This window comes from Gorilla gorilla, chromosome 3, assembly GCF_029281585.2.
Source record: "Gorilla gorilla gorilla isolate KB3781 chromosome 3, NHGRI_mGorGor1-v2.1_pri, whole genome shotgun sequence".
Taxonomy (NCBI): domain Eukaryota; kingdom Metazoa; phylum Chordata; class Mammalia; order Primates; family Hominidae; genus Gorilla; species Gorilla gorilla.
Genome location: NC_073227.2, coordinates 11,277,848 through 11,304,892, shown reverse-complemented (window position 1 = coordinate 11,304,892; position 27,045 = coordinate 11,277,848). Strand labels below are relative to the sequence as shown.

Genomic DNA, 27,045 nt, shown 5'->3' with positions numbered 1-27,045 from the left:
AGGGATAAGGGATACTCACCCTGTGCTACTGTGTGAGTCAAAAATGTGAGGCTCCCCTATGGCGGCCCCACCCTCCCCCACAGGGGAGTGATGTCATCAGGAACCCCAGGGGCTCCCATCAAGTCAGGGACCCTGGAGCTGGATGTCCTACAAGCACCCTGGGATGCTGGAAGGATGAGTGGTTTCCAGGGAAATAGAGGAAGATCCTTCCTGGCAAGGGCATGGCCAGGACAATGGCTGGGAGCCTGAGGGCCAAAGCTAGCAGGTGCAGGTCAGGGGCCAGAGCAGGCAGAGCTGTGAAGCCGCAGGCAGGGTTGCCATGGAGGTGATGGGAGTGCCCAGAACTGGACATGTGGGGTGGGTGTCTGAGGGTCTCTAGGTCCCAGCATGATGCTTAGTGTGTCGGGGCACCCAGAGTTCCCCATCACCACTCAGGGCCGTGCAGTTCCCCTCAGCAACAGGCATGGTTCAGCACAGTGTAAAGGCTGTCCATGGGGAGAGCAGGGCAGGCAGGCACTGGGGGCCTGGGCTGGCAGCTTCCCCATAGGGCGAGGCCCGGGCCTGGGCCTTTCCCCAGCCCCCACCGCAGCCAGAAGAGGTAGCGGCTGGAGTCCCGGGGGCCTGCACTGGGGTTTCAAGGACACTACTGTTGCCGTGGTCATGGCCTGACCTGCTTCACTCTCTGCCCTATCATCCCACGAACAAAGGAATGTTCTCTTCCTCACACCTGGAAAAAAAAACAAGTGAGCAAAGTTCGTCGTGCTGCACCTCCCCTGGCTGGTGACCCTTTTCCAGCTTTCGTGCAATCTCCAGAGTTCTAGGACCTGCTGTCCCCACCTCATTCTCCTGCAAACCGGTGCCTGGGTGGGGGTGCCCTGGGCCTTGTCTCCCCTGACCTGCCTCGAAGCCTCCTCACCATCCTCTGCCTTCCTGGTCCCACAGCTCAGGCCCCCATCCCATCTACTCACCCCTGCAGGGCCCTCACACAGGCTCTGTCCATGCACAGCAGTCTCCAGTTCCAGACCTCCCACCTGGGTGGCCGGTGGACATCCCAGACTCACCATCCAGAACTGGTCTCCAGTCCCACCTCCAGGCACACAGCGCAGGTCTTCACCTCTTTCTCCTACCTGCATCCTGTGCACCAGGAAATCCTGTGGCCTCGTCGTCCGAATACCTCCAGAAGCTGGCCCTCCCTACCCTCTCCCCAGCCAGGCCCTGCCCTCTTCACCTTCACTCAGAGTGAAGTCATACTCTGATGGGGCACACAGAGACAGGCTGAACATGAGGCTGGGAGAAGTGGGAGCTACTGAGTGTTCTAGGTAGTAAGAAGTAACCAGGATGCAGCTCCTTGGGAGCTTTCTGTCTCCTGCTGCCTGCTCTGCCTGGCACACAGAGGATGGCGGGGGCACCAGGATGGCTGAGCTGTTGCCTGGAGAGACCTGGGACCTGCTCCGGGGTGGTGCCCTGGCTCCCCATGGCGGACACATCACCTACACGCCCTCTCCCACTATCCCCCCACTCCCCCAGCAGAAAGAAGCAGCCGAGGTCTCCTGCTGTACTAATGTATTCCATCTTTCAAAAAGAAAGACATGATTTTAATATTACTTAACAATATGTTAAAAAAGTAGCCAGGCAGGCCTCCGTGTTAATACAGTCGTACACTCTATAACAGACTTGATGGTGTGAGTACTGGGTGGGCTTGTTTTTAACTTTCTCGTTCTGCAAGGGATCTTACACAAGCTGGCTACAAGTCAGGGGGGATCAAACACAAACAGCGCAACGTGTACACTCGGAGACAGTAGATTGTGGAGAACAAAGGAGGCCTGCCCCGCCCAGCCCGCCTAGGGTGGGACGCAGGGGCACAGGAGAGCTGAGTGACGGCCGATACCCCGGTGAGGACAGATGACAGGACAGGGCGCAATGCAGAGGCAACGGAGCCACGTGGATGATGCAAACTCCTATCTGGCCACGGCCACGGCCGAGGTCTCCGAGGCCGCGGTGGTGGGAGGACTTGGCGGGAACTACTGTTCCAATCCGACAGCACAGAGCTACAATCGAAGGAGTCTCACGCACAGACTACACGCACACGAGCTAACAGCGTGGGCCGAGCATCAACTTCTCGGTCTGGGGTGGCAGCACCAGCTCCGCACAGCCCTTGGCAAGCACCACGGCTCTGGGGCGCCAGCGAGGGGCGTGGCTCTTGGGGTGGTGCAGCCTGGCCTGCCTCTCGCGTGTCCCTCTCCAGGGAGTCCTCATTCAGTGGGCAGCAAAGGTGGCTTTTTTCAAGCTAAAATTGGACCAGTTGATAGACAGTCTTTGTCGGGTCTGTCTAGCAGAATCCAAGCAGAACCTGCAAAGACAAAAAGCCAGTCACTGAAGGAAACAGCCCACAACCAAGCTGGTGCTTGGCAAAGCCCATCACGCTCCTGTTCTTGCCAGAAACTCACTGCGGGGTCAGGGGTTTAGATTCTCGGTGAGGGGCACAGTGTCAAGGGTCCCCTCCAGGCCCTGCTACAGGCTGCACTTGAGAAGGGGAAAGGACTCGGGAGGAGAAATGGGTGGGCGGAAGGAGTCCTGAGAAAGAAAAGAAACTTTTAATCTGAGAGCTGTGAGCCCCCTTAAATTATCAGGCCCAGGCAGGGTGTGGTGGCTCATACCTGTAATCCCAGCACTTTGGGAGGCTGAGGAGGTCAAATCACTTAAACGTAGGAGTTCAAGACCAGCCTGGGCAACATGGTGAAATCTTTTTTTTGAGACAGGGTCTCACTCTCTTGCCCAGGCTGGACTGGAGTTCAGTGGCAGTTTCGGCTCACTGCAACCTCCACCTCCAAGGTTCAAGCAATTCTCTGCCTCAGCCTCCCGAGTAGCTGGGAATACAGGTATGTACCACCACACCGTTTTTTTTTTTTGAGAAGGAGTTTCACTCTTGTCATCCAGGCTAGAGTGCAATGGCACAATCTCAGCTCACTGAAGCCTCCGCCTCCCACGTTGAAGTGATTCTCCTGCCTCAGCCTCCCAAGTAGCTGGGATTACAGGTGCCCGCCACCACGTCCAGCTGATTTTTGTATTTTTAGTAGAAAGAGGGTTTCACCATATTGACCAGGCTGATCTGTACTCCTGACCTAAAGTGATCCGCCTGCCTCGGCCTCCCAAAGTGCTGGGATTACAGGCGTCAGCCACTGTGCCTGGCCACACCTAGCTAATTTTTAATTTTTTTGAAATGGAGTCTCTGTCGCCCAGGCTGGAGTGCAGTGGCACGATCTTGGCTCACTGCAACCTCTGCCTCCCAGGTTCAAGCGATTCTCCTGCCTCAGCTTCCCAAATAGTTAGGACTACAGGCGCATACCACAACACCCAGCTAATTTTTGTATTTTTTGTAGCTTCTTCCCTGGCCAAGCAGTTTGTTTGTTTTTTTTTCTTGACACGGAGTCTTGCTCTGTCGCCCAGGCTGGAGTGCAGTGGCGTGATCTCGGTTCACTGCAACCTTCGCCTCCCAAGTAGCTGGGACTACAGGCACCTATCACCACGCCCGGCTAATTTCTTCTATTTTTAGTAGAGACAGGGTTTCACCATGTTAGCCAGGATGCTCTCAATATCCTGACCTTGTGATCTGCCCGCCTCGGCCTCGCAAAATGCTGGTATTACAGTCGTGAGCCACTGCGCCCGGCCGCCAAGAAGCTTTTATAGAAAGCAGAGGCCTCGAAAAAATTGTATACACATATATCCTAAATATCAGCTTCTAATTAAGTCAACTTTCAACTCTAAAGCTGTTTAAAAGGATTCCTGTGTCAGGTTTTAGCCGGGCAAATAGTCAACATTCTTGTTTCTTGGTTTTTCCTTCCTGAAACTGACACCAAGAAGGAGATCTGAAGCTGGCCATGGTGGCTCATGCCTGTTTTCCTACTACTTTGGGAGGCTGAGGTTGGAGAATCACTTGAACCCAGGAGTTTGAGACCAGCCCGTGCAACATAGTGAGACTCCATCTTTACAAAAAGTAAAAAGTTAGCCAGGAGTGGCAGTACACATGTGCCTGTAGTCCCAGCTGCTCGGGGCTGAGGTGGGAGGATCCTTGAGCCTGGGAGGTCAAGGCTGCAGTGAGCTGTGATGGTGCCCCCGCACTCCAGCCTGGGTGACAAAGGTGAGACCTGTTTCAAAAATAATAAAGCCTTGCTGTGGTGGCTCACGCCTATAATCCCAGCACTTTGGGAGGCTGAGGTGCGTGGATTGCTTGAGCTTACAAGTTCAAGGCCAGCCTGGGCAACATGGTAAAACCTCATCTCTACAAAAAAACACAAAAATTAGCCAGGTGTGGTGGCGCACACCTGTGGTCCTAGCTACTTGGGAGGCTATGGTGGGAGCATGGCTTCAGCCTGGTGGGCAGAGGCTGCAGCGAGCCTGTTGCCGGTGGCAGGTACCTGAGTTGCCGGCGGCGAATCCGTATGTGTCTGCAGCAGCCTCAATTATTGCCTCCTCAGACGAAAGAATCTGACCAAAGGCCATAAGGCAGAAGAAGAGACTGAGGCAAGTTTTAGAACAGGAGTGGAAGTTCATTACAAAGCTCTAGAGCAGAAACAAAAGGAAGGAAAGTGCACTTGGAAGAGGCCAAGTGGGCAACTTGAGAGGCAAGTGCCCCGTCTGGCCTCTAATGTAGGGTTCTAGGTGTTGGCATACTTCAGGGCCTTGCGTCCCTTCTCCCAATTCCTCCCTTGGGGTGGGCTGCCTGCACACACAGTGGCCTGCTAGCACGTGGGAGGGAGCACGCGTAGTGTGTTTACTGGAGCGTGCGCATGCTCACCTGAGGCGATCTTCCCTTCCCGGTGTAAAGTACCTGGAAGGTCACGCACCAGTTAAACTCCACCATTCTGCGCCTTAGTGCACATGCTTGAGCCCACTTGCCCAATTCCTGAGATCTTATCGGGAAGCTGCTGATCACCAGCTTGTTTCCCTGGTGCTGGCTGTGACCAGTTATTATTTGAGAGAGGCAGTGTGACAACTGCCTAACCATCACCTGATGGTCACCTGACATCCCTGGTGGATGGAGGAGGCCCTCCCCTGCCCTGCTCACGCCTGACTAGCTACCCACTGTAACAAGCTGAGAATGCGCCACTGCACTCCGGCCTGGACGGACAGAACCAGACTTTGTGCTCCCACCAAAAAAAAAAAACAAAAAAAAAACAGTTTTGGAGGTGGCACATATTTGCTTATTAGAGGTCTAGGGTAACCACTATTTAAAGCTGTTTGTCTTTGAATGTTTTAATAAACTGTTTACTTTCTGAGTATATGGTTTCATTTAGCTTAGGAGAAGGCTAAACAAAACAACAAAAAACCCCTATCATATTCTAAATATAAACCAGAAATTTATAATCATTCAAGGGCATACCTGCACAAACGACTCAAAGCCAACACACACAGACATGCATGAGACCAAAATTAAGAATCCCTTTATGGCTTTAACCAAGGTCTCTAAAGAGGGAACAAAATTTCAGCCCCAGGCCCCTCTCAAGAACAGCTTAAAGAAAGTCTTGCTAGCTGCAAATAGGGTGCAAGCCACATCTGTCAGGCCATATTTTCTAAGGTCTCAGCTTCTCAGCTGACAGTCTATGCACAAATGCCAGGTGGAAGATTTAAAGAGACAGGAAAATAGAAAAACGAAACTGCCCATGGGACTAGTGCCAAAAATCAGGAAAATGAGGGAAGGTAAACCTATGGGGTTGGGCTGGGGAGGTAGCTCATGCTTGTAATCCTAGTACTTTGGAAGACTGAGGTAGAAAGATACTCAGAGGCCAGCCTGGGCAACATAAAGAGATGCCTTCTCTACCAAAAAAAAAAAAAAAAAAAAAAAATTGGGCCGGGTGCGGCAGCTCACGCCTGTAATCCCAGCACTTTGGGAGGCCGAGGTGAGGTGGGCAGATCACCCAAGGTCGGGACTTCGAGACCAGCCTGACCAACATGGAGAAACCCTGCCTCTACTAAAAATACAAAATTAGCCAGGCATGGTGACGCATGCCTGTAATCCCAGCTACCCAGGATGCTGAGGCAGGAGCATCGCTTGAACCTGGCAGGCGGAGGTTGCGGTGAGCCAAGATCGTGCCTGAGCAACAAGAGCAAAACTCCATCTCAAAAAAAATAAATAAAATAATTTTTTTTTTTTTTAATTAGCTAGGCATGGTAGTGCATCTGTAGTCCCAGCAATGAACTGTGATCAAGCCACTTCACTTCGGCCTGAACTGAGACTTTATTTTTAAAAAGTCTTTTGAGGTTTAAAGTCTGCTCACAGATTCCTCTGCCCCACTGGAACCATCTGTGGGCTGCAGAGTAGCTGTCTTCAGTAAAAAAGGATTTATGTCCTACCTTTAGGCAAACAAAGGAGAGGTAGAGAGAGCCCCTGCACTCTGTCTTCAGCTCAACAATACCCGGTATTTGAGAGAGCAATATTTTAGTTTCCTTTAGTAGAAAAGATGACAAATGGGTATCCCAAATGGTCAAGAGTCATAAATAATTTTAAGTAAATTCAAATTAATTCCTATTAGTGGTTATCCTAAGCTAAAGGTATCCATTGAGGAAAGAAATCTGTAGTGGCTCTAAGGAACTGTAACTTTGTTTCAAATCCAGTCTCAGTGGGAATGCTGCTTAGCTAATTCCCTGGATGACAGAGTGAGAGACTGTGTCTCAAACAATAATAAATAAATAAGTAAGTAAGATTTACATTCTTAAGTGACTGAGAGCACTCTCTAAAACAAACTTCCAAATCTCTTGAGGGCCAGGGAGAGAACTCATCTTCATGCACCAGTTTAAAGCTAACAGCAATTGGTCACAATTTTTTTTTTTTTGAGACGGAGTCTTGCTGTTGCCAGGCTGGAGTGCAGTGACGCGATCTCGGCTCACTGCAACCTCCGCCTCCGGGGTTCAAGCGATTCTCCTGCCTCAGCCTCCCGAGTAGATAGGACTACAGGCGAGCATCACCACGCCCAGCTAATTTTTGTACTTTTAGTAGAAATGGGGTTTCACCATGTTGGCCAGAATGGTCTCTATCTCCTGACCTCACGTGATCCGCCCACCTCGGCCTCCCAAAGTATTGGGATTACAGGCGTGAGCCACTGCGCCCGGACGGTCACAATTTTTTTTTTTTTTTTTTTTTAGACGGAGTTTTGCTCTTGTTGCCCAGGCTGGAGTGTAATGGCACGATCTGGGCTCACTAAAACCTCCTCTTCCTGGGTTCAAGAGATTCTTCTGCCTCAGACTGCAGAGTAGCTGGGACTACAGATGTGCACCACCACACCCGGCTTTTTTTTTTTTTTGGTATTTTTAGTAACGGTGGGGTTTCACCATGTCAGCCAGGATGGTCTCAAACCCCTGACCTCAAGTGATCCACCCGCCTCGGCTTCCCAAAGTATTGGGATTACAGGCATGAGCCACTGCACCTGGCCTTGGTCACAAATTTAAGGAGGAAAAAAGGTCTGAATTACAAACAATAGGAAGCAGCAATTTTAAAAGCATGCTGTGTAATTTAGGCCAAAAAAAAAAGAAGCCACAGGAGGAAGGGAGCCAAACTGCCAGTACCGCGACCCGGATCCCATGCTGTGAAGCAAGGCCAGAGAAGGCAGTTTTCCTTTTTTTCCCCTGAAACCCAAATCTCTTGCCTCTTTAGAAAGGGAAGGGGGTTAGAAAGAACAACTCAAGTTTTTAAGAAAAAAAGAACAAATTAGGAGAGGAGGTGATTACAAAAGTTGTTTATCAGGGCCAGGCTTGGTGGCTCACGCCTCTAATCCCAACGTTTGGAAGGCTGAGGCAGACAGATCACTTGAATCCAGGAGTTTGAGACCACCCTGGACAATATAATGAGAACTGTCTCTACTAAACATTTTAAAAATTAGCTGAGGCTGGGCGCGGTGGCTCACGCCTGTAATCCCAGTACTTTGGGAGGCTGAGATGGGCGGATCACGAGGTCGGGAGATCGAGACCATCCTGGCTAACACGGTGAAACCCCATCTCTACCAAAAATACAAAAAAAATTGCCAGGCGTGGTGGCGGGCGCCTGTAGTCCCAGCTACTCAGGAGGCTGAGGCAGGAGAATGGCGTGAACTTGGGAGGCGGAGCTTGCAGTGAGCCGAAATCGCGCCACTGCACTCCAGCCTGGGTGACAGAGCGAGACTCTGTCTCAAAAAAAAATAATAATAAAATAAAAATAAAAATAAAAATTAGCTGAGATTGGTGGCCCACGCCTGTAGTCCCAGCTAGTCAGGAGGCTGAGGTGGGAGGATCAAGTGAGCCTGGGAGGTCAAGGGTCCAGTGAGCCAAGATCATACCACTGCACTCCAGCCTGGGTGACAGAGCAAGACTATTGTCTTAAAAAAAAAAAAAAAAGTTGTCAAGAATTCTCATTGCTTTACAGAAATTATATTGATAGTGATTGGCTATATATAAACTGTTGAACTACAGGATATGAGTTATCCCTATGACAACATTAAAAGGCTAATTTACAGCTACTTTGGCCACACTCTATCTAGAGTCTATACAATACAGCAGGTGGATTACTCAGCTTGAGGTGGGGGAAGGGGTAGGATGTACCTGCTCTCACATTTCACTGCCTCTCTGGTGTGATAACTTTTTTTTTTTTTTTTTTGGAGACAGGGTCTTACTCTGTTGCCCAGGCTGGAGTGCAGTGGTGCGATCACAGCTCACTGCAACCTCGACCTCCTGGGCTCAAGCGACCCTCCCCCACCTCAGCTTCCCAGGTAGCTGGAACTACTACAGTAGTGTGCCACCATGCCCAGCTGATTTTACTTTTTGTAGAGATGACATCTTGCTGTGTTGCCCAGGCAAGCACCATATATATGTGTGTGTATATATGTACATATATATATAGTTTTTTAATTTAATTAAAAAATAGAGACAGGGCCAGGTGTGGTGGCTCACGCCTGTAATCCCAGCACTTTGGGAGGCGGAGGTAGGTGGATTACCTGAGGTCAGGAGTTAGAGGCCAGCCTGGCCAACATGGTGAAACTCTGTCTCTACTAAAAACACAAAAAAATTAACTGGGCATGGTGGCGGGTGCCTGTAATCGAGGCTACTCAGGAAGCTGAGGCAGGAGAATCACTTGAATCTGGAAGGCGGAGGTTGCAGTGAGCCGAGATTGCACCAATTGCACTCCAGTCTGGGTGACAAGAGCAAAACTCCATCTCAAAAAGTTAAAAAAAAAAAATCATAATAAAAAAACCTTCTCAGTTGACTGAATTCCTCTCTTCCGTAACCCTTGATAACGATATGCACTTTCTCAGCCTGCTTTTCTTTTTGTTGACATGATTTCTGCCAATAATGTAAAGCTTCATTGACTGGAAAGCTTAAATTCTTTCTCTATCCTGTTTTGTTTTTGAGACAGGGTCTCACTCTATCTCCCAAGCTGGAGTGCAGCGGCACAATCACAGCTCACACCTCAAACTCCTGGGCTCAAGTGATCCTCCACCTCAGCCTCCCAAATAGCTGGGATTACAAGGTGTGAACGCCGTGCCTGGCTTATTTCAGATAAACAAAATATTAATAATTGCTTATTTCTTAGGTTTTCACTATAATTTAAGCTTACTAAAAGTTAAAATTCTGACTAACATGGTAACTCAAAGTAGAGATAAGCAGGAAAACAGTTCTATATATAAAATACATAAGAAAAAGTAAGATGTGTTTTGGTAAGGAAGGTTATAAGAAAAACATGAGGATGTGGTTTTGTCAAAGGAAAAAGTGATTTTGACTAGTTTAGAGGTTATTTAAAAGTGGTCTTAAGTTGAAAAAAAGATGGAAAAGAAAATAAATGAATATAGAAAGTTGGGAAAAGGAAGTGAATGGGAAAATTCTAAGAGGTTATAAAAGATTTATGGAAATCCTGTGTGGTCAAAGCTGATTGAAATTAGATGGATCTGTTTAAAAGATTTTACTACAACTAATAGTAATACACTGATGCAACTGGTTTTCTCTTTTCAATAAGATTTCATGTAGTATTAATAAGAGATAATAAAATACTTTGTCAATTATCTTTTGAGTAAGCTGAAAAAAAAAAAGGACATTCTGTTGGCCTCATGCCGTTTTCATTATGTCTTCTGACTGTTGAGAAAACTGAGTCTCAGGCAGGGGGTGGTGGCGCACGCCTGTGGTCCCAGCTACGCAGGAGGCTGAGGTAGAAAGATCACCTGAGCCTGGTGGTCAAGGCTGCAGTGAGCCGTGATTGCACCACTCCCTGGACAACGGAGTGAGACCCTGTCTCAAAAAAACAAAACAAAACAAACAAACAAACAAAAAACCCAAAAACCCCAACCCTCCAAAACCAGAGTCTTCTATCAAAACATAAAGGTTTTTGCTTTTTGAAACCTTTGAATTATTAGTTTGGTTAAATGAATAACTTCTTTTGTGATGATCTTATTTGATATCAAGTGTTTTAAACCTTTGATATCTGACATACTTCCTAAAATCAAATTTTAAATTCTAAATTAGTCTTTTTTACTTCAAACTTTTTTTTTTTTTTTGAGACGGAGTCTTGCTCTGTTGCCCAAGCTGGAGTGCAGTGGCACGATCTCAACTCACTGCAACCTCCACCTCCTGGGTTCAAGCAATTCTCTGCATCAGCCTCCCGAGCAGCTGGGATTACAGGCACCCACCACCACATCTTGCTAATTTTTGTATTTTCAGTAGAGAGGGGGTTTCAACATCTTTGGCCAGACTGGTCTTGAACTCCTGACCTCGTGATCCACCCGCCTTGGCCTCCCAAAGTGGAATTACAGGCATGAGCCACCGTGCCTGGCCTAAAGGATACTATTTTTTGGTTTGAGACAGAGTCCTGCTCTGTCGCCCAGGCTGGAGTGCAGTGGCGTGATGTTGGCTCACTGCAACTTCCGCCTCCCGGATTCACGCCATTCTCCTGCCTCAGCCTCCTGACTAGCTGGGACTACAGGCACCTGCCACCACACCCGGCTAATTTTTTTGTATTTTTAGTAGAGGTGGGGTTTCACCGTGTTAGCCAGGATGGTCTCGATCTCCTGACCTCGTGATCCTCCCACCTTGGCCTCCCAAAGTGCTGGGATTACAGGCACGAGCCACTGCGCCCGGCCTAAAGTATACTTTTGTAAGCAAAACTGAAACACTGGACCAGGTGTGGTGGCTCATTCCTGCAATCCCAGCACTCTGGAAGGTTTGAGAATCCTCTGAGCTCCAGAGTTCCAGACCAGCCTGGGCAACATGGCAAAACCCTGTCTCTTACTTACTTACTTGTCTCTAAACTTGAATGAAACCTGAAAATGGTTATTACCGTCACCCATCCATTAGGTTTAATTATCGTTGCTTAAACTGTGGCTCATTTATTCAACCACAAACATTCGTGAATGCCCAACAGCGTTCTTGCCTTGCAGCCTCTATGAGACTGATCCGCAAACTGGAAGGGCTGACTGTGTCATCTCCCAGAATCCAAATTCTCTTTCCCTGGCCCTAGCTGGTCAAGCCCTGAGTTTGTGATGTTACCTTCTGCCTCTGCTGTCCCCTCCTAACTCTGACAATCACTAACCCTGTTTCCATTAGCGCATGTGTGACCCTGTCCCCCGAGCCCCTTCTGGACACAGCGGCTGGAATAGAATGCTCAAGAACATCAATCACATTCCTGCTCCCAGCCATTCAAGGAAGAAATCCAATCCAAACCACTGCACAGCTTCCACAGGTTCTTGCAGCATGGGCACAGAGCTCACGCTGCTCTCTAAGGTCCCAGGCCCAGTGTGACCTGGCTTTGTCCCTCCCCACACCACCTGCACCCGAGACACAGTGGCCTCTGCATCAGGCCTGTTTTGTCGACTGCAGGCTACGTGAGACATGCACACGGTGTCTGACACACAGGACAGCCACATAACCAGCATGGAGAATCCTGAGTCACAGCATCCCCAGGTCACAAAACCTGACACTGCTAACCGTGGCACCGTGCTGTCCTCCCAAGAGGTAGCCACTGCCCTAGGGTTTGGTGTAATTAGTTCACCATAGTTCTTGGTAATTTCGTGACTTCTCTATGACATCCTAAATGTTAGTATGGTTGTGCTGTGTGGCCTCATATCGAGGGAACTGTACTGTATGTACATGGTCTTACAGCTTCTTATTTCACTCAACGTTATGTCTGTGAGAGTTCTCCATGAGGTGACAGTCTGTTCGTCTTCACTGCGGTATGAACACATGGCAGTGAACAGACAGATGCTGCTGCTTGCCTCACGTTTACCCCGCCCCCAGGACATGCAGGAGAACCTCTAGTCATGCACACAAGTGTGCAGCTGTTTGTTGGGTTGCACGGGAGGCACAACTTCAATTTTGCTAGAGTCTGCCAAACTCTTTTCCAAAGTAATTTAACAGTTATGCTCCCCGGAGCAGCGGTTAGGGACTCCCGTCACTTCACACCTTCCTCCAGCAGGAGAGAGGGAGGGCTCGCTAGCTGCAAACCCATGAAGCAGCAGCACCTCGTCTGGTCTTGCCATGGGGCTCCTTGGTCAGGCTGAAGACCTCTTTGTAGTTTAGTGGTCAAAAGCTTGCTGTGGAATCCTAATGGTTTGCCTTTTGTTTTAACTTTTTTGGAGAAAGGATTTCCCTATTGCTTAGGCTGGAGTGAGGTGGCGTAAGCATAGCTCACTGAAGCTTCAAACTCCTGAGCTCAAGGGATACTCCTGTGTCAATTTCCTGAGTAGCTGGGACTACAGGCATGTACCACCATGCCCGGCTTTTTTTTTTTTTTTTTGAGACGGAGTCTTGCTCTGTTGCCCAGGCTGGAGTGCAGTGGTGCGATCTCAGCTCACTGCAAGCTCCGCCTCCCAGGTTCACGCCATTCTCCTGCCTCAGCCTCCCGAATAGCTGGGACTACAGGTGCCCGCCACCACACCTGGCTAATTTTTTGTATTTTTAGTAGAGACGGGGTTTCACCGTGTTAGCCAGGATGGTTTCGATCTCCTGGCCTCGTGATCTGCCCGCCTCGGCCTCCCAAAGTGCTGGGATTACAGGCGTGAGCCACCGCGCCCGGCCCACGCCTGGCTACTTTTTAATTTTGTTGTAGAGTTGCAGTCTATGTTGTCCAGGTTGGTCTCCAACTCCTGGCTTCAAGCAATCCTCTTGCCTCGGTCTCCTAGCACTGGGATTACAGGCATGAGCCACTATGCCTGGTCCTTGACAGCTTTATGATACTAACCCTTCCTGTCTTTGGATAATCAATCTCTGTGATTTAGATCTTCTTTAATGTTTTCCAATAAAGTTTCAGTCTTTTGTATACAAGTCTTATGCAACTTTTGCCAGATTTATCTGTGGATACTGAGAGATTTTGGTGCTATTATAAATGCTCTTTTGAGCTACATTTCCAATTATTTGTGGTGTGAGTGTAGAGAAAAATAACTGTTTTTCTTTTTTTTTAGACAGTCTCGCTGTTGCCCAAGCTGGAGCACAGTGGTGCATCTTGGCTCACTGTAGCCTTGATCTCCTGGGCTCAAGGGATCCTGCCACTTCAGCCTCCTGAGTAGCTGGGACCACAGGTGCATGTCACCACACCTGGCTAATTATTTTATTTTTTGTAGAGACAGTATCTCGCTATGTTGCTCAGGCTGGTCTCAAACTCCTGGGCTCAAGTGATCCTTCCACCTCAGCCTCATAAAATGTTGAAATTACAGGTGTGAGCCACCGTGCTCTGTTTAAAAACAAAAAACAAAAGCAAATAACTTCTGTACTGATCCTACACAGTTAGCCCCTTGCTGTAAGTTCTTTTATATTTCCTATGTAGACAATTAGATCACCTGTAAAATTGATTTTTAGTTCCTCTTTTATACTCCTTTAGCCTATGAATTACAACTTAAGGTTGAACATAAAATACTTTTTTTGGAAATCTACTGATCCATGATCTACTGAGCCATGATCATATGGCTCTTCTTTAATATATTAATGTAGCAACTAACATTAGTGGATTTTCTAGCTGGGTGTGGGGGCTCACACCTGTAATTCTGGCGCTTTGGGAGGCTGAGGTGGGCAGATCACTTGAGGCCAGGAGTTCGAGACCAGCCTGGGCAATGTGGCGAAACCCCGTCTCTACAAAAAGAAGAAAAAAAAAATTAGCCAGGCATGGTGCATGTGCCTGTAGTCCCAGCTACTTGGAGGGCTGAGGTGGGAGGACTGGTTGACCCTGGGGAGGTCAAGGCTGCAGTGAACAGTGATTGTGTCATGGCACTCAAGCCTAGGTGACAGAGTGAGACCCTGTCAGAAGGAAGGAAGGGAGGGAGGGAGGGAGGAAGGAAGGAAGGATTTTTTTTTTTTTTTTTTTTTTTGAGAGTGTCTCTCTGTTGCCCAGGCTGGAGTACAACGGCGCAATCTTGGCTCACCGCAACCTCCGCCTCCCAGGTTCAAGTGATTCTCCTGCCTTAGCCTCCCGAGTAGCTGGGATTACAGGCATGCGCTACGATGCCTGGCTAATTTTGTATTTTTAGTAGAGATGGGGTTTCTCCATGTTGGTCAGGCTGATCTCAAACTCCCAACCTCAGGTGATCCGCCCACCTCGGCCTCCCAAAGTTCTGGGATTACAGGCGTGAGCCACCACGCCTGGCCAATAAAGTGGATTTTCTAACATGAAACACTATTTGTGTTCCTGGGATAAACCAATTTGGTCATGGTATACTGCTTTTTAAAATACACTGCTCGATTTGGTGTATTGTTTCTTTTTTTTGAAAATTACACTGATGTAGGTATGAGAATATTTTTGAGACGGAGTCTTGCTCTAGTTGCCCAGATTGGAGTGCAATGGCGCGATCTCAGCTCACCGCAACCTCTGCCTCCTGGGTTCAAGCAATTCTCCTGCCTCAGCCTCCTGCAGAATATTTTATTTAGGATTTCTGAATCTAATATGAGCGAGATAAACCTGTGATTTTTCATTTTTTTCTGGTATTGTTTTGGGCAGATTTTGGTATCAGAATTTTACTTGTCTCATAAAACAAGGTAGGGAGTATTCACTTGTGTGTGTGATGTCTCACTCATTTAAATTCACTGGTAGAGTTTGCTCAAGACTTGATAATCCATTCTTTGAAAGTCTGAAAGTTTGGTAGAATTCTCGGTAAAACTGTTAAAATGTAGTTTTCTCACTGAGACTTACAGCTATTGTTTTCATTTCTTTAGTAGTTACTGGACCATTCAGGCTATTTTTACCTCAGGTTGATTTTGCATTTCATAGTTTTAAAGTCAATTGTAATGAAGTTGTTCCCAGTGTTCTCTTATTTTAATCCCTCCGGTATCTGTAGTTATTTCCTCCTTTTCACTTATATATTTACAAAATTAAAAAAAAAATTTTTTTTTGAGACAGGGCTCTCGTCACCCAGGTTGGAGGGTAGATGCACAATCTCGGCTCACTGCAACCTCCACCTCTCAGGCTCAACCCATCCTCCCACCTCAGCCTCCTGAGTAGCTGGGACTACAGGCACATGCCACCATATCTGGCTTACTTTTTTTGTATTTTTTGTAGAGACAGGATTTCACCATGTTGCCCAGGCTGGTCCTGAACTGACCTCAAGTGATCCGCCTGTCTTGGCTTCCCGAAGTACTGGGACTACAGGCATGAGCCACAGCACCCGGACAAACCTTTTTTTTTTTTTTTAATTACTGACATTTTCAAACACACACAAAAACAGATAGTATAGCATAATGAACATAGCCATCACCTGACTTTGATAATTATCAACATCTTAATTCTTCTTCCATCTAATTATGCTATTTTTTGTGTCTTTTTTTCTCTATTATTCTTAATCTGTCTCCTAAAGATTTATTTGGTGTTTTCAATCAATCAAATTTTAGCTTTGTTGATCTTCTCTACCAAATCTTTGTTTTCTATTTCATTATCTCTCTTATCTCCTTCTTTATATATTCTTTGGTTTATTCTATTGTTCTTTTCCTAATTTCTCAAGTGAAATCTTTAACTCATTATGTTTCAGGATTTTTAAAAACTAATTTAGGCAATTATAGCCTTATATAAACAGCTCTAAAAAGTTAACTTTTTTCCGTATCCCACAGGTTTTCATATGCAATGTTTTAATTATCTTTTTAGTTCTGTATATTTAAAAATTTTGACAGTCTGGGCGTGGTGGTTCACACCTGTAATCCCAGCACTTTGGGAGGCCAAGGCGGGTGGATCACCTGAGGTCAGGAGTTCAAGATTAGCCTGGCCAACGTGGTGAAACCTCGTCTCTACTAAAAATAAAAAAATTAGCTGGGCGTGGTGGCGGGCGCCTGTAATCCCAGCTACTCGGGGAATTTTTTTTTTTCAGACAGGGTCTTGCTCTGTTGCCCAGGCTAGAGTGCAAGTGCCGTGATCATAGTTCACTGCAACCTCAGACTCCTAGGTTCAAGTGATCCTCTGGCCTCAGCCTCCTGAGTAGCTTGGACTACAAGTGCACGCTTGCCTTTTTTTTTTTTTTTTGCCTGAGACAAAGTCTCTCTCTGTTTCCCAGGCTGGAGTGCAATGGTGCTATGTCGGCTCACTGCAACCTGTGCCTCCCAGGTTCAAGCGATTCTCCTGCCTCAGCCTCCTGAGTAGCTGGGATTACAGGCACTTGTCGCCACGTCCAGGTAATTTTTGTATTTTTAGTAGAGACGGGGTTTCACCATGTTGGCCAGGCTGGTCTCGAACTCCTGACCTGATCAAGTGATCTGCCTTTCTTGGCCTCCCAAAATGCTGGGATTACAGGCATGAGCCGCCAGGCGCAGCCTCTAGTCCAGTTTTGTTGTTTTTATTATAATACAAATGCATGCTTAATCACACCTGTAATCTCAGCACTTTGGGAGGCTGAGGTGAGTGCATCACTTAAGGTCAAGAGTTTGAGACCTGCCTGGCCAACATAGCAAAACCTTGTTTCCACCAAAAATACAAAAATTAGCCAGGCGTGGTGGCAGGCCCCTGTAATCCTAGTTAGTCAGGAGGCTGAGGCAGGAGAATCGCTTGAACCTAGGAGGTGGGGACTGCAGTGAGCCCAGATCACAACATTGCACTCTAGCCTGGGTGACAGAGAGAGACTCTGTCTCAAAAAATAAAAAAATGAAATAAATAGGCTGGGCGCGGTGGCTCACGCCTGTAATCACAGCACTTTGGGAGGCTAAGGCAGGTGAGGTGTATCACCTGAGGTCAGGAGTTTGAGACCAGTCTGGTCACCACGGTGAAACCTTGTCTCTACTGAAATACAAAAATCAGCTTGGTGTGGTTGTGGGCGCCTGTAATCGCAGCTACTCTGGAGGCTGAGGCAGGAGAATTGCTTGAACCCGGGAGGCAGAGGTTGCAGTGAGCTGACATCGTGCCACTGCACTCCAGCCTGGGTGATAGAGTGAGATTCCCTCTTAAAAATAAAATAAAATAAAACAAATAAAATTTTGTTGCCATTAATAATTCACATAGTAGTTAAAACATTATAGAACAAGCACTGATAAAATTTGCCCATCAGGAGAACAGCAAGTATGTAAAATGTTACTTTTCTTCTTAAAAGCATACCACTCCAGTGTGTTCCACCCTCAGCATATGTGAGGGTCACCCGGAAGGCTGTCAAGAACGTAGATGCCGGCCCCTTCCCAGAATCTGATCCAACAGGTCTAAGTAGGGGCCTGTATCCCCAGGAGACGCTGCTGGCCCAGGACACCTGGAGAGCCACCGCCTCAGAAGTGCAACAGCCAGTTGGCGGGGAGGGGTGGGAGGAAGCCACTGCCATCAACTATTTTTCTAGCATGTGAGGGGGAGGAGAAGTGACTGTGTGAGTGTTGGGAGTATGGGAGGGGTGTGTGTGGCTGGCCTGTCCTACTACAAGGCTTTCTTCAGTAGCCAGGTTGTCTGGCTTGCTTGATGTAACTTCGTCCAAGACAACGAGAAGTGCCATGGAAAGACAGAAAACCAAACATGTATGGCAAGCACACAGTCACCACGGTTTCAGACACACAGCCTCCACATTTACCTTTTGAAATATTCCACTTCCCTCTCTGTCTCATCTATATCCACACTGTCTAGGTCAATATCTTTAGGTAGAAAGACATCATCTGTAAAATAAAAGAGAAGCAGCAAGTCAAATTACAGCAGCAGGCTATCTTATCAGAACAGAAGAAATCATTTGTCTTCGCTCAATTTAAACAACTTCAAAAATTGTAAACATTTTTTCTAAAATGAGATTTTACAGAAGGCCAAAGGAGGACAGATCTCTTTGGTGTGCTTATGAACACCCAGGTCTGACCTGGAAACTGTGGAACTCACATGTCCACTAAGCAAAGCAACTGTGGCTTCAGGTCCCGTTAGAAGACATGTTTGCTAGAACCTAGACTCCCGATGTGACTGGTCATTACATGACAGGCAGCCCATCAGAGAGCCCTTTAGCAAGAAGATTCCCAGAAATCTAATTCGCACACAAGCCCAGGGACTGCCCTAAGTCTCCGTTGGAGTCAGGCAGAGCACATCTGCCAGCAGAAGCTGCCCAGGGGGCAAGCCCATGTTAAGGAAAGAGCTGTCCCTCGAATGTGCCCTTGACAGGAAGAGGACCCAGACATCAACCCTACAGGAAGGTGGTTCTCCCAGGCATTCATCTCACCCATATGACATCCAGAGATTTCATCAAAAACTTTTTTCTTTTTTTTATATGAAGTCTCATTCTGTCACCCAGGCATGATCTCGGCTCACTGGAACCTCCATCTTCCAGGCTCAAGTAATCCTCCTGCCTCAGCCTCCTGAGTAGCTGGGATCACAGGTGCGCACCACCATGCCTGTGTAATTTTTATATTTTTGGTAGAGACAGGGTTTCACCATGTTGCCCAGGCTGGTCTTGAATTCCTGGGTTCAAATGATCCACCCACCTCGGCCTCCCAAAGTGCTGGGATTACAAGCGTGAGCCACTGTGCCTGGCCAAACACTTTCAAGTTGTTCCAAACAAAAACCAAGGCTACATTTCATGCTGCAATTACACAACCATCTTTGAAAACAGGCAGGATAGCAGGGAAATCATTGATTGAGAATTACTCAATTTCCTAGACTCTCAGGCAAGTTTGAGAATTTCTACTCCTCTGTTCTGTTCTGTTCACTTACCTAATTCAATCTTGAATACATTCCCGGGGCCTTATGTGAGCCTTAAGTATCAAAGAGGCTCCAGCAGCACACATCTGGGCTGGGGCAGGGTGGGGGGGTGGTGCAGTGCACACAGCATTCAGCCTCATCGATGTGAACAAAGAGGACAGGAAGCCACTGACATTTCTTTGTTAAAGGTGAGTCTCCATTTCCCTGCAGCCCTCAACACGGGACAATTTTTCAGAACCTTTAATAAACACTCCATTTCTTTCTACCACTGGGGAATTTCCATGGTAGCATGAGGCACGTTTTACTCGCATAATAGCAGCTAATATTTTTGACAACTCACACAGCACCAGGCAAGTGCTTTCAAATGTGTCTGTTCACAGAAATGTCACTTAGGAGTCTCTCTCTAAGGACCTGCTCTATGACAGCCTTGGCTATCTCGGATCCCAACTGTATCCCTGAGGGCACACAGCGGGGTGGAGGCCACAATTACTGGTGCCACTGGGACTGTGGTCTAGGAATGAAGGCTGGGTGTGTTCAGGGAAAGGTCTGGGAAAGTCAACCTTTGGTAATCTACACTCAGGAGGAAGGGAAAGATTAGGTTAAAGGAAACGCAGCCAATAGCTCAATCCTGGCACAGAATAGCGGATGTGACTGGAGAGTGAGGACAGCCCCCAGCCACAGCAGGCTCCACATGTTTGTACAGAGAGGTGCTTCAGGGCATGGGAAAGCATTCTGAGTCTCGATTTTTAAAAACTCAAGCAGCAGAAAGGAAGCACAGAACACCGTCCACTGATCCAGGAAACTGATGCACAAGCAAGGGTGAGAGAGGGCCGGAGCATTTACAGATGTACAAAAAGTGAAGATCTAAGAAAGCATGATGTCAGCGGCCACCCACAGAAGTTCTAGAAGAAAAGAGCTCCAACTTGAGAAGGAAAAAGAGCTGGCATGTCTGCTGGAAGTGCTGTCATAATAGATTTCTAATACTCTCTTTTCCTGACTAGAACTAGAATAATCAGTCTATAAAATCTTGGTGTAAGAAAAACAGGAAACACTACTTTAACCAATTTGGTATCAGGAAGAAATTTTTTTACAACAACCACACTATATTAAACAGGAGAAATCAGTTGATCCAAGGATTATACATCCAACCAAACTATCTGTTCACTGACAACACAACAGGTCAAAGTTTACTTCTCCAGAACTCACAGAATTCTGTGGCCCTACTCAAGGCCACCGCCTGAGGATGAGCTTCACCAACCTGAAGACACCTGGGAACACTCAACAGAGGCAAGTGGGAGCCCTGTTGTAGTAAACTGTGTACCTAAGGATACCGTGTGTTCTGACAGAGCAGAAACACCACCAACAAAAAATGGGAAGAGGAGAGACAGGGAGACAAGAAAGAGAAAACACAAAGAATGGAATTCACTCACTGCCTGCTGTGGAGGCAATGAGTGGGTGTCAGAGGACCCCCTAATGCCAACACAGCAGGCCACGAGGGGGTACACAGGGAACCCAGGCCCAAGGAGCATGAGTGGGGTATGCAAGTCTATAGGAATGCACTAGGAGAAAAGCACCTATTTTCCTAATACCCCAATTTTTTTTTGTTTTCTGATATGGAGTCTCGCTCTATTGCCAGGCTGGAGTACAGTGGCACGATCTCAGCTCACTGCAACCTCCACCTCCTGGGTTCAAGCAATTCTCCTGCCTCAGCCTCCCGAGTAGCTGGGACTACAGGTGCACGGCACCACGCCCGGCTAACTTTTGTATTTTTAGTAGAGACAGGGTTTTCACCATGTTGGCCAGGATGGTCTTGATCTCTTGACCTCATGATCTGCCCCCCTCGGCCTCCCAAAGTGCTGGGATTACAGGCATGAGCCACAGCACCTGGACAATTTTATTTTTTTTTTGAGGCAGAGTCTAGCTCTGTCGCCCAGGCTGGAGTGCAGTGGCACAATCTCAGCTCGCTGCAACCTCCACCTCCCGGGTTCAAGCAATTCTCCTGCCTCAGCCTCCCAAGTAGCTAGGACCACAGGTATGCACCACCACACCTGGGCTAATTTTTGTATTTTTTAGTAGAGATGGGGTTTCACCATCTTGGCCAGGCTGGTCTTGAACTCTTGGTGATCACTCAGGTGATCTGCCTGCCTCAGCCTCCCAAAGTGCTGGGATTACAGGCGTGAGCCACCACGCCCAGCCCCCAATTTTTTTTTTTAAATAAAAAAGCAAAAAAAACCCACAACACATTAAAAAAACCCCCAAAAAACAAAACAGTAAATAGAAAATACAGAAATTATAAAACAATGACAGGGTTGAGACGAACCACATAGTTATATCACTAAGTGTGAATGGGCTTAACTGACTGAAAAGAAGATTTTCAATTCGGCTCACAAAGCAAGCCTCAGGTTTGCTTCACACAAGAGAACGACCTAAAACCAAGGCACTCAGAAAAAGGCTGGAAACAAAGGGCCAAGGACAAGGCTGTCTCGTCAGGCAAATGGGCCAAAGGAAAGCAGGGGCAGCAAACACAACGCAGACAGAGCAGGACTCAGGCCGCAGGCACAAAGCACGACCAGAAGGTGGCCGCTTCTCAAAACAAAAAGCCACAAGTAACTAAAAATATATAGCAGGAATGTGCACCAAACAACACGGAAACAGGAGATGCAAGAAAACACAGAAACATATTAATAATAAGCCACAGAAGACAGGCCATGAGGACACAAAATAAGGATATACAGAAGACTAAACAACAGATTTAATGTATCATGGAGGTGTATACATATATGTATCTCCATATGTAAATACATACGTGCATATATATACACAACACACACAGTGAACTCTATACCAAGACCCAAGAAAATACACTTCTATCAAGTACACATGGAGGAGTTACAAAAGCTGACATACACTGGGCCTCAGAAAGTATCAACAGGTTTTGCAAAACAAAAACAATATTCTCTGATCACAATGAAAAAAACCTGTAAATTATAAACAACAAAAGAGTTTCTCCTCCTGAAATTTAAAAGCTGCCTATTACACTATCGAGTGAAAGAAAAAAAACACATGGAAATTACATAATTTCTTTTTTTTGGAGACGGAGTCTCGCTCTGTCTCCCAGGCTGGAGTGCAGCAGCACCATCTCAGCTCACCACAACCTTTGCCTCCCAAATTCAAGTGATTCTTCTGCCTCAGCCTCCACAGTAGCTGGGACTACAGGCACGTGCCACCACGTCCAGCTAATTTTTGTATTTTTAGTAGATACAGGGTTTCCGAACTCCTGACCTCAAGTGATCTGCCCGCCTCGGCCTCCCAAAGTGCTGGGATTATAGGCATGAGCCATAGCGCTCAGCCCAGAAATTCTTTAAAAAAATAATGGAGGCCGGGCGTGGTGGCTCACGCCAGTAATCCCAGCACTTTGGGAGGCCGAGGTGGGTGGATCACCTGAGGTCAGGAGTTCAAGACCAGCCTGACCAATATGGTGAAACTCCGTCGCTACTAAAAATACAAAAATTAGCCAGGCATGGTGGTGCATGCCTGTAATCCCAGCTACTCGGGAGGCTGAGACAGGAGAATTGCTTGAACCGAGGAGGTAGAGGTTGCAGGGAGCTGAGATCGTGCCATTGCACTCCAATCTGGGCGACAGAGAGAGACTCCATCTCAAAAACAAAACAAACAAAGAAAAAAAAGGAAAGATTATCAGACTCCATGGGATATTGTTAAGAAAAAGATCAGAGGAAAGTTCCACGTGCTGAACACTTAACAAAATGAACTGAATTTCTAAATTAAAAAGTTAGAAAAAACCCCAACAAAGTAAAACAAAAGAAAGCACAGTGGCCGGGCGTGGTGGCTCACGCCTGTAATCCCAGCACTTTGGGAGGCCAAGGTGGGTGGATCACAAGGTCAGGAAATCGAGACCATCCTGGCTAACATGGTGAAACCCCGTCTCTACTAAAAATACAAAAAATTAGCCGGGCGAGGTGGTGGGCGCCTGTAATCCTAGCTACTTGGGAGGCTGAGGCAGGAGAATGGCATGAACCCGGGAGGCGGAGCTTGCAGTGAGCCAAGATCACGCCACTGCACTCCAGCCTGGGCGACAGAGCGAGACTCTGTCTCAAAAAAAAAAAAAAAAAAAAAAAAAAAAAAAAGCACAGAAAGAAAATAAAGACAAAAGCAGAAATTAACAAGGTAGGCTGGGCACGGTGGTTCATGCCTGTAATCCTAGCACTTTGGGAGGCCTAGGTGGGCAGATGGCTTGAGACCAGGAGTTTGAGACCAGCCTGGACAATCTGGCGAAATGCTGTTCCTACAAAAACTATGAAAAAATTAGCCGAGTGTGGTGGTGCCCACCTGTGGTACCACCTACTTGAGAAGGTAAGTGGGGAGGATCACCCGAGCCCAGGGAAGTTGAGGTTGCAGTGAGCTGTGACTGTGCCACTGCACTCCAGCCTGGGCAACATGAGTGAGACTCTGTCTTAAAATAAAAAATAAAAAAGAAAGAAAGGAGGTAAAGAAAAACAGTAAGCTGGGCACAGTGGCTCCCACCTGTAATCCCATCACTTTAGGAGGCCAAGGCGGGTGGCTCATGAGGTCAGGAGATCGAGACCATCCTGGCTAACATAGTGAAACCCCGTCTCTACTAAAAATACAAAAATTAGCCAGGTGTAGTAACACGCGCCTATAATCTCAGCTACTCGGGAGGCTGAGGCAGGAGAATAGCTTGAACCCGGGAGGTGGAGGCTGCAGTGAGCCGAGAACACGCCACTGCACTCCAGCCTGGGACAGAGCAAGACTCTGTCTCAAAAAAAAAAAAAAGAAAAAAAAAAAAAAAGAAAGAAAAACAGTAAACCTAAATAATAAACTCAGATGATTTTAAAAAACTAACAAAATACATAAACCATTAACTTAAGCAAAATAGGGAGAAAGGAAAAATACACAAACTAAGAAATGACAGACGAAAATAATCATTGCAAAGAAATTTAAAACTATGACTAGACTACCTTGCAGACATCTATGCAAATAAATTTGAAAATCTAGTTGAAAAGAATAATTTACTACAGAAAGATGGTTTACCAAAATTAACCTCACTAGAGATAGAATAATTTCCAGAGAGGAGAGAAGACTGCTAGCAAGGACCACAGAAAACACACCAGCTCCAGGGGGCTTGCAAAGGGATTTCTATCAAACCTTTAAAGCCTGGATGGTCCCAATGTGAATTGTTCCAGATCACTGAAAATGTAAAAAACAAGAAAATTTCCTGTATTTTGTTTTGTTTTGTTTTTGAGGTGGAGTCTCACTCTGTCCCAGGCTGGAGTGCAGTGGCGTGTTCTCGGCTCACTGCAACCTCCACCTCCCGGGTTCAGGCTATTCTCCTGCCTCAGCCTCTCGAGTAGCTGAGATTACAGGTGCGTGTTACTACGCCTGGCAAATTTTTGTATTTTTAGTAGAGACGGGGTTTCACCATGTTGGCCAGGCTTGTCTCAAACGCCTGACCTCGTGATCCGCACCCCTCCTCGGCTTTCCAAAATGCTGGGATTATAGGTATGAGCCACCGTGCCCAGCCAAAAACTTCCTAATTCTTTTTATGAGGCAAGTATAATATTGATACTCAAAGCTAATACAGACGGAACAAAAACGGAAGTCACAGACCCATCTCTCCTACAAATAATACAGATGTAAATATATTAAATAATGTAAACAGATTCCAAAACAAAAGGATATACCATAATCAAGTGAGCTTTATTCCAGGAATTCAAGTTCAGTTCAATACTTAAAAATCAAATAATGTAAAACATCGTATTAATACATCTAAGGAGAAACATCATGGTTATCTCCACAGATGCTAGAAAACCTTTGAAGTTTAACACCCATAACACCCATTCCTAATGAAAAACACTCAAGAGATGAGGAATCGCTGGGTATTTCTTAACATTAAATTTTTTTAATGTGGCTAATTTTCAATAATTATCGTATAATATATAAACCTTAACCCTAAAGCCAACATCTTACTTAATGTGGAAACACCAGAGACATTTCTGTTAAGATCAGAAAAGATGCAGTTAAGTAAAAGAAAACAATTAGAGGCGTCAGAATTGAAAAAGTAGAAGTAAAGCTTTCTCTATTTGTACACATATATAATAGAATGCCTGGAAAACCCCAGAGAATCAACAGTAAGACTCAAACAATAAAATTCAGTAAAGTAAAATATATAAAGTTAACATACAGGCAGGGCGAGGTGGCTCACACCTGTTAATTCCAGCACTTTGGGAGGTCAAGGAGGGCAGATCATTTGAGGTCAGGAGCTCAAGACCAGCCTAGCCAACATGGTGAAACCCCACCTCTACCAAAAATACAAAAACTAGCTGGGCATGGTGGTGTGCGCCTGTAATCCCAGCTACTCGGGAGGCCGAGGCAGGAAAATCGCTTGAACCCAGAAGGCAGGCGTAGGCTGCAGTGATCCAAGATAGCACCACTGCACTCCAGCCTGGGCAACAAGAATGAAACTCCATCTCAAAAAATAGATAAAAATTAAAAAAAATAAAAAATAAAAAAAATAAAGTTAACATACAGCCGGGCGTGGTGGCTCACGCCTGTAAATCCAGCATTTTGGGAGGTCGAGACGGGTGGATCACCTGAGGTCAGGAGTTGTAGACCAACTTGACCAACATGGTGAAACTCTATCTCTACTAAATACAAAAAATTAGCTGGGCATCGTTTTGCTTGCCTGTAATTCCAGCTACTTGGGAGGCTGAGGCAGCAGAATCGCTTGAACCTGGGAGGCGGAGGTTGCAGTGAGCCAAGATTGCACCATTGTACCCCAGCCTGGGCAACAAGAGCGAAACTCCATCTCAAAATAAATAAACAAACAAACAAACAATAAATCAATACATAAATCAATAGCTTTCATACACAAATAAATAACCAGTTAGGGCAGCACTATCCAATAGAAATACAATCTGAGGCTGGGCACAGTGGCTTACGCCTGTAATCCCAGCACTTTGGGAGGCTAAGGCAGGAGGATCACTTGAAGTCAGGAGTTTGAGACTAGCCTGGCCAACATAGTAAAACCTGGTCTCTACTAAAAATACAAAAATTAGTTGAATGTGCTGGTGCGGCACCTGTAATTCCAGCTACTCGGGAGGGTGGGGCATGAGAACTGCTTGAACCCGGGAGGTGGAATTGAACCTGGGAAATAAAGTCCGCAGTGAGGCGGAGCTTGCAGTGAGCCGAGACTGCGCCACTGCACTCCAGCCTGGGTGATGCAGTGAGACTCTGCCTCAAAAAAAAAAAAAGAAATATAATCTGAAATCTGAGTCTGAGCCACACACAAAAGATTCTTCTAACAGCCACATTAAAAAAAATTTTTTTAAAGAAACAGGTGAAATTGCAGTAATATATTTAATATATCCAAAATATTATGATTTAAACATGTAACCAATATTAAAAATTATACTGAGATATTTTGCATTCTTTTATGCACACTAGGTTTTCAAAATCCAGTGTATATTTTACACTTATAACACTTCTCAATTTGGACTGGCCGCATTTCAAGTGCTCGATAATGACATGTGACTAATGGCTACTGTATTGGATAGTTCAGAATTAGAAAATATAATGGTGGAGAAGACCCCATTTAAATTAAAAACAAAGGTGATTAAATGCTGAGAAATACACTCAGTAAGAAATGTGAAAAATATATGAGAAAATTTAAAATATTCCTGAATGACCCGAAAGTAAACTTGAACAAATGGAAAAACATCCCTTGTTCTTGGAAGGAATGATCAATATCATAAAGACATCAATTCTCCCTAAATTAATGTATAAGTGTAATGGAATCCCGACAAAGATACCAACAACTTTTTTTTTGTGGGGGGAGACAGAGTCTCACTCTGTTGCCTCGGCTGGAGTGCAGTGGAGCAACCTTGGCTCACTGCAACCTCTGGCTCCTGGGTTCAAGCAATTCTCCCATCTGAGCCTCCTGAGTA

At 46.4% G+C, this 27,045-nt stretch overlaps 1 protein-coding gene across 4 annotated transcripts in view; it reads right to left on the bottom strand.

Moving 5' to 3' along the window:
- Positions 1-1,554: 1,554 nt before the first annotated feature.
- FAM193A (family with sequence similarity 193 member A) overlaps positions 1,555-27,045 on the bottom strand; it is a 195,489-nt gene continuing 169,998 nt past the window's right edge. For all 4 annotated transcript variants that reach the window (XM_031010479.3, XM_031010478.3, XM_055384380.2 and 1 more), the window contains 2 exons: positions 17,961-18,042; positions 1,555-2,350 (listed from right to left, as the gene is read on the bottom strand). In XM_031010479.3, coding sequence (XP_030866339.3) covers positions 2,257-2,350; positions 17,961-18,042 — 176 coding nt within the window. In that variant the 3' untranslated portion in view covers positions 1,555-2,256. The remainder of the gene's footprint in view (positions 2,351-17,960; positions 18,043-27,045) is intronic.